Below are 12,519 nucleotides of genomic sequence, written 5' to 3'. Positions count from 1 at the left end.
AACCTTTGTATAATCACATTTGGGTCTGAGTGCGTGAATTACTGCCTGCTATTCACCAGAAAGCCATACTTTATTTTTATGCTGATAATAACGTAGAACTTTTCCATATTCTTTGAATCTGCCTGGTTATTTGGGTCCGAGATCATGATTGGCAATCCCATCTAGCACATGAGATGCTTCAAGGTGCTAGAGCACACTAGTCAGTCAATCCACCTCTTCCAGATCACCTTCAGGCTTGTCCTGGGCCCACCCTGGTCTAAATATCTCAGGGGTTTGTATCCTTACTCCCATAGGACCCATGGGATAACCAACTGAAGGTGGTACAAATGAATCTGAAGCTCCAGTAAGGAGCTGTGATGTTGCCATGAGTCTTATTTTCAGATTCGGTGGGGGATATGTCCTAAAATCAATGCCCAGAAGCCCATCCACTAAACCCCAGGATTTCAGAAACACCTGAATGTAATCTGACATAGGGTTGGGGGACAGGAATCTAATACACCTGACAATATCTTCCCTGATAATGGAATGGCCTTTTATTTATTTTATTTTAATGTATTGGGTATTTATAATGCACCTATACACAATGGGCCTCGTTACGAGGTGGGCCGTAAGGGATTACCGGCACTGGTAAGGGTACCGGTGCCGGTAATCCCTTACCGCCCTACTACGAGTTCCCTTTGCGGGTCCTCCCTTAATGCCTGGTTTTACCAGGCGTTAAGGACGGGACCCGCAAAGGGACTTTGGAGCTAATAACGGTACCGCAATTTGCGGTACCGTTATTCGCCCCTTCCCCATTCCCATTGAGCCCTATGGGGGCTCAAATGGGAATGGGGAAGGGCCCTGGTGAATGGGGAATTACCGCCCCGCCAACCTTGGAATGGGGCGGTAATAGCTCCATTCACCAGGGCGGAGTTGGTAAGGATTTGGAGGCAGCCATGGCGCTAATAGCGCCATGGTAACCTCCAACCTCGTAATGAGGGCCAATGTGTTTCAAGGCGCAACAAGACAAAGGGGCTTGGACCCAGATGACAGAAACATAAAACGGTCCTACTAGGCCTTGTGACATTCGGATCATGCAAGTGCGGTAAACAAGAAGTGTGGGGAAGAGGGGAGGGGACAGAAGGGCCCGTGAGAAATCAAGTGCCAGGGTAGGGCAGGTGGACTGAGCCAGGGGAGTGCAAAGAGTGTAGGAGAAGGAAGGAAGGAAGGAAGGAAGGAAGGAAGGAAGGAAGGAAGGAAGGAAGGAAGGAAGGAAGGAAGGAAGGAAGGAAGGAAGGAAGGAAGGAAGGAAGGAAGGAAGGAAGGAAGGAAGGAAGGAAGGTCCACAAGCTAGGTGCGAGGTAAGGTGCTGGAAGGACTCAAGAGGTACAGGTCCAGTCAGGCTAGTGCAGGGGGTGGAGGCCTGGAAGGGCAAGTGCAGGTTAAGGGGGGGCAGGGAAGACTGTTAGGCGGAAACCAACCTGTGCAGTTCCCTCTGGGACCACTGCAAAAGATTTAGGACTACAGGTGTTTGGCAGTAAACCCACTTGGTAGCAGTCTGTACCACACAGATTCACTTGGTAGCTGTGGCTGAGCAGTCAGACTTCCCTCAAGAAGAGTTAGGCAGTATGTGGAGTATACAAAATAGGGCAATCTACACAGTAAGACAAGCAAACACGCAACAAGGCTTTGATGTAAAGATATATAGTTATTTATTTATAAGAACACATCTATAGAAAACACTCTGGCACTAATACGGCAAACGATTTCAATCACAATTACTATACGAAGGAAATATCAATCCCCCTAACAATAGTTCGACAAGTCTAGGTTCAACGGCATCACTTATTTGCAGACAGAGGTGTATGCTTTAACCTAGATGGCACTCTAGTATTCGTTAGGACGGGAGAGAAAAGGCGGGTTAAGAAATCAACTCGATACCAATATTTTTAAGAACAAATGCAAGGCAAGAAGACAGGAACCACTGTAGATTCCAAAGTTCAGAGGCCAGGCCCACTCGGAGAGAGGCAAGGCGATGTGTCCCAAAAAGTATCTTAGTGGAAATGCGCTTCGAGTCTTTATCGCAAATTGTTATGGAAAGATTGGACCAGTTCAGAACAACAAGTTAAAGAAAGCTTGGAGGCGACCCAATGCAAAGGCGAGGATTAAGACACCTCACTCTATCTGGCAGAAAGGGAAGCCAGGCGGACACGGTACCTTGTTTGTGGAGAGACAGCTCCGGCGGGGGCAGTTGTTCCTGGTGGTGGATGCACGTCGGGTCTTTGCCAAGAGTAGAGATGATCTCGTCGTCGAAGAAAAGTGAAGTCTGGTGCACCACCAGGGAAGAGACCAGCCGCGGAGTGCTCCGTCACAAGGCACCACCTTTTGGTCGCGGTACAGGGGTAGTGGCTATCCGGTTGCCGAGGTGCTCTGCACGGGTAATTCGACCACTGCGTCCTGGAGCGAAGAAAAAGCAAAGGGGACTGGTTGTTCCCACCAGTCAGGGGAAGAGACTCTCCGGCAGGGAGATCTCCTCTGTCGTCGGGAAGTGGTGAGTCGGTTCCGCAGGGCTCCACCGGAGGTGTCGTCGTTGCAGGTCGGCTCAGCTTTACCCTCTTCGGATTCTTAGGTCCTGTGGTGACTTCTGAAGATCCAGCCTCAAAAGCCCTGCTTTTATGCAGAAAACCCCCATTCATTCAGCCTAGCTGTCAATCAAAACACGCTAAGTGGTGAGCGGGGTGGCTCACCACTTGAGCCAATCACACCAGAGTGCGACTGGAGTTGGCAAGGCAACTCAGTCCAGGGTGCCTAAGCCCCCTCCCACACCCCTGTGGTAACCCAGACAGAATGGCACCACTTTGGAGGGTCTCTGTACAGAAGCCCGCCAAAAGTGGAACAAAGGGCTCAACCTTTGGTTTAGGAGTCACAGAGACGAACACAGACGCCATTTTAAAAACCGAGTTCTGGCAGAAAATACCATCCGGTGGTATGTTAGAGATTAACGAGAAAAGGTATCAATCTCCAACAATGGGAAGAATCCCATAGGGTTACATTCGGGGTCGAATATAACAAGTAGTTTCCACTGCCACCAGCCAAAACTTGATGAGGGGGGACGGGAAAGTGCCCCCTCGAATAACAGACCCAGGAGTAATCGAATTACCCCTACTAGTACGTCCACAATAGGATGGTTTGTACTAGTTCTGTTAGTAAATTTAGGTCTAGTAAAGCCAATGGTGACTTTACATGCCCGGGGAGACGGTAGTCAGTCCCCGGGTATGGAGTCTATGAGGGAGGTCCGCTAGGACGCCCCAGTGCTACGGCACGGAGGGTGCAGTGTAACACACATAGCAAAACATATGAGACCCTATGGAGTAAAAGACCCCATAGCCCATAGAACACATTGACATTCAAAGGAATTACACACATTCACGTCCAAGAGTGGGAGAAAAAGAGTCTCGCTCTTGGCAGGATGGAAAAAAACAAACTCCAGAAATCCAGCAAAGCTGCTGGGGGACTCACTAGGTTAGGAAATTCAGCCTAAACAGAGAATTCTCCCTAACAAAGACCAAATACATGGGTAGACTTGACAAGGATGGTCTGGTGCCCTGAAGAATCTGAAGGAACCAGGCAGCCAGTCAAGAGGCAGACAGGGAAATTAGCTGGTGAAGAGGATGGGGAAGGATGAAGAGAAAAGGAAGGTCTTGAGAAGCTTCTGGATCTTAAGGAGATCCAGCTCTAGTCTGATAGTGGCAGGGAGACATTCCAGAGAGAGGTACCTGGGGAGGAGAGAGATCTTACCTGCACTCTCTGCTGGAAAAAGCATCTAATCTGCAGAGAGTTGGAGCTAGAAGACTGAAGGGCTCTAGCAGGAAGGTATTTAGGGAGAGAGTATTGGATGTAGCGGACCCAAGGACCTAGAAAGCCTTGTGGATGATGCAGAGGGTCTTGAACTTGATCCTTGCAGCAATTGGGAGCCATTAGAGAGATTTTAGGGCTGGAGAGATCCGGTCCCTGAGCTTGAGGCCAGCGAGAAGTCTTGCAGTCCTATTCTGGATTAGTTGAAGGGGGCGAAGGGAGGAGTTAGGCAGATTGAGGAAGAGGCTGTTGCAGTATCCAGCCTGTACAGGACCAGGGCTCTGGAGATATTGAGTTTCTGGGGGATGGTGAGGAAAGGGAGAATGTCTCTGAGGATGTGCAGTTGAAAGTGGGCCTTCTTGCAAAGTCTGTGATCTGTGGAGAGAAAGAGAGAGAGGAGTCGAAGAGGACACCAAGGATTTTTGCTATACACAAGGGCAGCCGTAGTGTGGGAGGAAAGGAGGGAGCAGACTTCCCAATGACAAGGATCTCTGTCTTACTGGCATTAAGGCAGAGATTGTTAGCAGTGCACCATGTCTGATTAGCAAACAGGCAGTCAGGAATAAGAGAGGAAGAGTAGGAGGTAGAGGAGGGAAGCTTGAAGGAGAGTTGTGTGTCATCCGCATACCACTGTAAGTTAGGAGAGAAGGTGGAGATAAAATGGCCTAAAAGTGCTAGGTAGATGTTTAAAAGCCAAGGCAAGAGGATAGAACCTGAGGGACAGCGCAGGTGGCGAGTCAAATGGAGGAGAGAAAGGGGCCCATTGAACCTGGGAAAGTAGGTCAGAGAGTTAAGTGGTCTTTGAGTCCAGAGCAAGGTCTGTGATGCCAAGGTTATCACAGAACCAATTTATAAGCGTGGCATGATTGACCATATTAAAGGCAGAGGAAAGGTCAACAAGGATGAGAACGGAAGGAGAGTTGGAATCGAAATTGGAGAGCAAGTCTTCATGGGTATTCAGGAGTGCAGTTTCCATACCTCTGGCATTTCTGAAGCCAGACTCGTGGTAGTGGAGACAGACAACAGATTAGGTGTGATGGATAAGCTGGGAATGGCCAGCTTCTCCAAGAGTTTGCGCAAGGAGGGGTTAACAGAGATAGGGTGGTACTTACCAGACAGGAAGGGTCCCTTAGAATATCTGAGCCAGTGTATAAATGTATTGACTAATGCTTCTGGATCCTCAAAGAAGTTACCCTGAATACAAGGGATGTTAAGCATTATCACAGAGGGATGGGTAAGTTCATAGTCACCCGTGCAGGATGCTCTTTTAATACCAGAGTTCTGTTCACCATGCTTATATAGTTTCAGTGGGATAAGTTTCTGGCCTGAGAGTGGAGCAGGGAATCTAATTGATGGGCCCCTGGCTGGTATACCAGGCGTCTGGGTGGATCTGGCAGCAAATACCCCCCCCCCCACTACCTAAAAAGGGGGATGGCAGGACTTAGTCTTGAAACAGTTGTCTATAGGTGCGTTATAAATGCCATATAATATCATATCATAAGCGAGTTCAGATTTCCCCCAGTACTTGTAGTTATCTTTCAAATGCCTTGTGGGTTCTGTTGTAGTTGGCTGTCAGCGTTCAGTGGCCACCTTGTCCTCCGGGGACTTTACTTCCCCCACTAGATCCCTCAAGCAGTTCTCTATTTTCCTGGTAATTAAAGACTTTATTTCAGAGAGTGCAGCTCCAACTAGTTTGTTATAAGGGTGATTTTCTTCAGTCCTGTCATCACACATCATGGTCAATTTGACAACCAGAATCCCTATTGGGTTCAAGATTTTTTTAGAATGTTCTTGTTATTCGCCCTCCTTGCGCCAATGACTGGGAGTATCTTTTTCTTTTTCCCCTGTTTTCAAGTGCTGCTCCCTTTATCATGTGTTAAAATGGGGATGTATCTATTTGGTAGTGGGACTGGGTAAGGAGCCTGAGAAGTTTAGCACAGCTTTCTCATTTCCCCATGGTCTGTGCCCCTCTTGTTTTTTTTTTTTTTTTACCTCTTCCAGAGGTACCTCCTCTCTCACAGCCTCGTAGTGATCAATTCTAATATCTGGACCCTCGTTATGTGAGTACGTTTCAATGATATTTGATATGGTGTTCCCAGACATAGCATTTTTTACAGGCAGGACATAATTTGTCACACCCTCTTGACCAGGCTTTGGGCATGCTGTAAATGGATCTAATAAGTGAACAGCCCGTCCACGATAGCTGGAATATACCAGGCCTTTAGCCTGATGTGGTGTGGGGTCGGGTGATGCAGCTGGAGGTCATGATCATCAGTGGAAGATACATAATTGGGGCAACCATTTCTTGTTATAGCTGGATTGTTCTCCTTTTGTGCCCCCCCCTTGTTGGGGGGCTATTAATAATGACATTACTTCCATCTATATCAAACAGCACCCTCTTTATTTCTGTAATAAGAGTGTTCACCTCATTAATGGGTTTAAACCAGGCCTGTCCAACATAGGGCCCACGGGACGCATTTCCTCTCCTCTCCTGTCATTCCTGACTGTATTTCAGCTATTCAGGATTGGTGTGCCTCCAACGATCTCTGCCTTAATGCCAGTAAGACTGAAAAAACCTGCTCCAGCTTTCCCTTTTTCACTCTGGTTGCCCTCATTGGGGCCTCTTCCTTCGTCTTCCTGTCTGTGAGGCAAAACACCTTGATGTCATCTTCGACTCTACTCTCTCCTTCTCTCCTCACATCACAGACATTGCCAAGAAGGCCCTTTTGAAGCTTCACCTCCTTCGTTGTATTCTTCCTTTCCTCACCTTCCCCCAGATACTCACTGTCTCCAGAGCTCTGGTTCTCTCCAGGCTGGACTATTGCAACAGCCTCTTTCTCAATCTTCCCAATTCTATTCTTCACCCTCTTCAACTAATCCAGAACAGGACTGCAAGACTTATCCTGGACCTCAAGTCCAGGGACTGCATCTCTAAAATCTCTCCACTGACTCCCAGTGGACGCAATGATCAAGTTCAAGATCCTCTGCATCATCAAGAATCCTTCTGAGGCTGTGGCCTCCCTCTTCCCTGCTAATCTATCTGTCTGCAAATCCTGGCTGGTTGTGTGGTTGCCCTCAGATTCACACAGGGTACCATGCCCCCACCCCCGTGGACCAGTCACACTCCACTGCCTCCAGACCTACCCAGCACTCCCAGTCTGGTACTGCACCCGTGTAGTCCTTGCCGGCCTTGCACTTACTCAGAGCCCTGCTGCCCTGACTGCACTTCCCCTTTACCCCTTCCCTGCACTTTCCCCCTGCACCATCTCCCCTGCACTTCTCACTTGCACTTGCCAAATCTGAATGTCACAAGGCCTAGTAAGATCATTTGTCCTGTCATTCCTCTGTTTCCCTGCATGTCTTGTGGTGCCTAGAAACACTTCTGTTGAGGCGCGATATATTTACCACATCATGCAAATTTAATCCATCAATACAGCAGGAGGCTTCAAAATGAAATGGGAATCTGGCCTAAATTAGGAACTTGTCCAGGTGAAAGATCCTGCTCTGGGTATACTACTTAGATTGCTAACAATCATGTCGACAAGGCTTAGTGTTTAATATGTATTTAAAGGATGTCTCATTGAAAGTTGTACATTGACATACATGATCAGATACCTGAGACAAGTGACATTTAATAGTCACAGAGGATAATCCTTAACAGGCTCCTTCACTGACTGGCCAAAATATGGAAATTTAATGATGACATGAAAGTATATGTTAGTCCAGACACTGTTCAGAACCCATTGGTGTTATCTGTCCTGGCTCCTCTAGAAATAAGTTCTCATGGACATATATGTGCCTCATTACGAGGTTGCCGGTAACCCAGCGGTGCTACCGGCAGGTTGCTGGCAACCTCGTATTACTGTTACCGCTGCCTGACATCCCTGTGCTATTGGGATGTCACAGGTGGCGTGGTTCTGCTAAATTCCCATTCCCATAGTAAAAACGTGCCTGTAGGGGCCTAAACTCCTGGCAGGTCAGGCATGCCGGTAGTTCAGTGCCCCTAACGACTGACTCCCAGTGACCCAGTCCGGAAAAGGTGTCGGTGACTTGTTACCGGCACCTTTATTTCCAGATTGGGTCACTTGTAAAGAGGCCCATAGAGAGACCAGGAGTTCACTATAGTTTGCAACAGAAGGACACGTCAGGATGTATTGTTCAATGGATTGCTTTGTGTGTGTGGCTCAGTTCATTTTTCAATCCAGATATATATCGATAGTAACCTTCAAAAAGTTATTAAGAAAAGGAGAAGCTTGGTTTATTAAAACATGTAAATCTAAAAGTAACTTTAAACCATAGTCTTGGTTTAATTATCAGTGCAGAGCTGCTAAATCACAAATTGTGGGAAGATGTGAAGGCCCTGAAAAAGGATCTTATTTGTATTGCACAAGCAGACAACAATATATTGGAGCAGAAATGATAGAAAACGAGAATTAGCCTTAGAACAGAGGCAAGAGATGGGCTTGTTGACAATTCAACGTATTCTTGTAAGTGTTGGCAATTAGTTTCGACAGGATCCTACTCAATGGTGAATTCCCAGCTTGAGACTAATGTCCTTTCACAATTATGGATTGATCATTTTACTACTGCATAACAATTCAGTCGTATAAGACAAGCTATTACAATGATTAAATCAACACATTTTACTTACGTCGATTCAATCTATTAAATAAATAAAAGGGCTCTATTAAGCCAAAAAAGTGAACAGAAATCTCTGGGTCAGATGGGACCGAAATTACTTGTGCAAATATTTTATGGAACTCTAAATCCCTTGCTTGACCAATTTCATAATGCTATCGCCCAGTCAAATGTCATTCCAGTACATAAAAAGGAGCTACATCAATGCCTGATTCATACTGAATTATGCCACTCTTTGAAGGGACGTCCAAGGTTTTTGGAAGTCTTGTACATTTTAGATTGATAGAATGGTTCAAGCTACAATCGATTTTTCGCAGACACTCAACTGGGGTTTAAAGAGGTGAACCGGGATCTTAATTAATACTGTATTACAGTTCAATTATTTAATTACTGTTTGTTTTACTCTATAGCACTATATGCCAAAGCACATTACAAAGGTTGATGAAATGGCAAATAATAAACATATGATGACAAAAAATCATTAAATAAAATCAGAAAAGGTCAGAACAAGAACAAAGAGAATCCAAACAGCAAGACAATTATATCATAAACAGAAAAACAGACCATGATGAAAGCTCAGCAATTATGTGAGCATTGCAGGATACAATAAAGCCACCCCCACCCGAAATACTTAGATGGGAAAAACATGGGTGGGAGGCCAGATACAAAAAGTTTTAAAATGCAGAAAGTCAATACCAGGCGGGGCAGGCGAGAATAGCTAGATGATACAGGCCGGGCCAGGTGTCAGAAACAGTGACCATATGCCACACCATCTAAATGACTCCAAACACTAGTCCAGACAGCCAACCCACACAGTGCCACACCATCATCCCACCAAGTCCTCCACAAGGGTGGGGGGGCCGTTGGGGTATTAGAGTACCTCATCCTGATACACCTGCAGCGATTGGCCCTGCCAGTCAGGTCGCCAGCTCCTCCTACCTCAGCAGACTAAAAGCTACTGTCCCCGTAATGTCTGGCTCATACGCCTGGACTGCACAACCTCTCCTGCTCCAGCAGAACAAGCAGGAGCAATCACTAGATGGAACAACCAAGGTTTTTCTGCTGAGAACCTCCATAGTCTGACGCATGGTGCATGCTCAGCCGGCAGCTCATGCGCCACCCAACTCAACCTCAGTACAGCTAGCTCACTGACATGAATCTCAATGGATTCATGCGTCACCTCTCACCCAATGCAAAATCTCCCGCAGTCACCTTCGACTATGACCCCTCATTTAAAACACCTACCTACAAGAAGACCCAAGTAGCATGGTACCAGCTGAGACTATCCTGCAAAGTCACATCTTACATGCAGGCCCTGAGTTTCAAAACAGTTATCCACACCCTTGTCACCTCCCTTCCTCGAAGGAGGTCATGAATTACTCAGAGGAGTCCCTGATTCCACAGTGGCCCCTATGAGAGCTGTCCAGAAATCTGCAGCATACTTCATTACAGGACCAAGAAAATCACCCACATCACTCACCTTCAAGCCCACATCATGTTCAAGACAGCCTGCACATCTAAAACACGGTCACAATTAAACGCCACTCTACCTGACAGAGCTAATCATCATCTCTGGAGGCAATACCAGCACCCACATCGTGATAGAGGGTATAAATAATTTATAAAATCTAGGAAACATGCCTATTCCAGCTGGGCCCTATGTCTCTGGAACAATTTATGAATGCAGATAAGACTGCCCCCTCCATCGTACACTTCAGGAAGGACTGGAATTGCCTACTGTTTAAAGATCCCTCCACTCAACCGTACCCCCACTCCCCTTCTGGATCTTCCCCTGCCTGGTGCACTAAAAAGTCTGGGTATCTTAGATACCCCTGCATACTTCCAGTTCTGCAATGGCTGTATCCCCTTCGTAGGGTGCTCCATTCCTTTAGAGCTACATTCAGAATGAATAAAGCACATACTTGTATGGGTACCATTGAGAAGAATAACAGTAATAACTGTTATTGGAAGGTTGTTGAAAACATTATGTGAAACACAAATGATTATTGGTATTTAGTATAAAGCAGCAAACCCAATTAAGGGGATGCTATGAACATTGGTGATGCTTGTGATGTTAGTTTCTACTGCTTGATGGAGATTATAAAACAAAATGTGCTCTTGCCTGACTGCTGACTTTGTACGGCTTGACATTATGTTCTGCAGCAGCCACAGGAACAATTACACTTTCTTCTGCTGCTGAGAAACTAGAACCAAAACCTACAAGAGAGGAAAGGGCAAAATATTAGAGCACCGTCTAGGCATACAGTGCCAGAGTATTCCATGCATTTCAACGACTATGAATTTGTACGACTAAACGAGATGTGTACAGATATGTTGACTTCTGTAAAGAGCATAGGTTAACGATTCTTTACAAAGAACGTGTACTTGCGAAGATTACAGTATAGCTTTTTGTCCACTCATGTCCTGGAGCAGACATTAGGGAGGAGAAACAAAACCGTAATCTTAACAGTAGTCTATTTCATTTCTGGCCCTTCAACACCCCCAGTATATGGTGTGACGGATGAGTAACGTGACCTTCTCACAAGAGGACAGGAACCCTTTTCAGCCTGGGGTGGGAGGCATAGCATGATGGAAGGAGGAGCCAGTCCAACCCATGAGGGGGCTGTGTGGCAATTCAGAGTGCCCAACACCACTTACCTTTTGCTACAAATGCTCACACAGTAATTTCTCTATGTTCTAGGCCATGAGTCAACCCTGCAACCATATGAGAAACCAGCAGAGAGATCAAAACCCATCAGTGCCCCGTGACATCTACTATCCAGTACCAGAATCCCCAGACTGGCATAGTGAGAGCGATAGAGAGAGATAGCAGAGGATGCAGCGAAGATCTTATGCATACGCCTAACATGCTGCGCACTGCTTCCCAGCGTATGCTCTTGTAGACACACTACACTACCAGGGACTTTAAAAACGCTCCAACTACCAACACAGACTGCATCTACCTTGGGGGGAGTAATGGCTAGAACCTGTACCACAAACAAGGACACTGGGCAATGCCAGCCCTCATTGCTACCTCCCGGCGGCCCGCATGGATATAAGGTGCGGGGCCTAACCCACTATTTGAACGTTTTCTGTGTGTAACACCTTACGGGTGGAGAAGACAGGGCCAGATTGGCCAGGGTCAGACAATCAATTACAGGATGAGGAGAAGATTAAGTAAGACCCCAGAAAAGAGGAAGTGGTGGGTTGTTCAGGTCAGGCCAGAGGAGGAAGGGGAAAAGGAGGATGAACAGTGGATAATTATAGATAATGTGAGGTATTGGTTGGTGAGTACCCTGTAACTGTACTGTGAGTGAGTGTTAGGTAAGATTTTCACAGAACTGGTAAATCTCCTTGACCTGGGTCAACCCTAGAACTTTTTTGGTTTACTAGTGGGATATTTTCCCTTAATACCTCAGTGAGTGGGAACCTTTTTCCACCCTTATATAATCTTTAACTCTTTTTATGGGTGTCATTTTTCAGACTCTCCATAGTGGGTTTTTAAAGTTATCCTCTTTAACAACTTATCGGCAATAAGTGCCTGTTGTTGCTGGGTTGCCCTAGGGGCTCCCCTTTTTAGCTTTATTTTGCTAACCTTGAGAGAACTACAGTTCCCAAGGTTGGAAAGGATCTTTGGATCCCTTTCACATTTTATTAAGTGAAACCCCCACCCACCCACCTTATGTGGAGTGCTGGGAAGATACAATGTATCCCCTTTCACACTAAAACTCTAACAATTCTGTTACAGGGACAAACTTGCCTTCAACGGCTGGTGGCAGTGATACCTTTCACTATTCATTAATTTGGTGCACCTTTACCGTGGGCTGTGATCACATCTGCAGTTAAAGCACCTAAGGGAGCTCATTTTACCAAAATGGCCGTTGTCTTCTTTTTTCACCATTTTAGTGTTTCTTGTCATTTCGTGTTCCTTCCCCTGACGTCCAGGGTGGGAAATTCCTTTATGTGATCTTTATCTTCAGCGGGATTCCCCTGAAATCCCCGCCCAGTCTGTGAGAGCAGGAAGCAAAGGAGGAGTCCAAATCTGCA

At 46.4% G+C, this 12,519-nt stretch overlaps 1 protein-coding gene across 2 annotated transcripts in view; it reads right to left on the bottom strand.

The window, feature by feature from the left end:
• SVEP1 (sushi, von Willebrand factor type A, EGF and pentraxin domain containing 1) overlaps positions 1–12,519 on the bottom strand; it is a 1,471,106-nt gene that overhangs the window by 584,791 nt on the left and 873,796 nt on the right. For both annotated transcript variants that reach the window (XM_069630907.1, XM_069630908.1), the window contains exon 20: positions 10,595–10,689. In XM_069630907.1, the coding sequence (XP_069487008.1) occupies positions 10,595–10,689 (95 nt within the window). The remainder of the gene's footprint in view (positions 1–10,594; positions 10,690–12,519) is intronic.

Source organism: Ambystoma mexicanum, chromosome 6q (assembly GCF_040938575.1).
Source record: "Ambystoma mexicanum isolate Mex_15411 chromosome 6q, UKY_AmexF1_1, whole genome shotgun sequence".
NCBI lineage: Eukaryota > Metazoa > Chordata > Amphibia > Caudata > Ambystomatidae > Ambystoma > Ambystoma mexicanum.
This window is presented reverse-complemented; position numbering and strand designations above follow the sequence as displayed.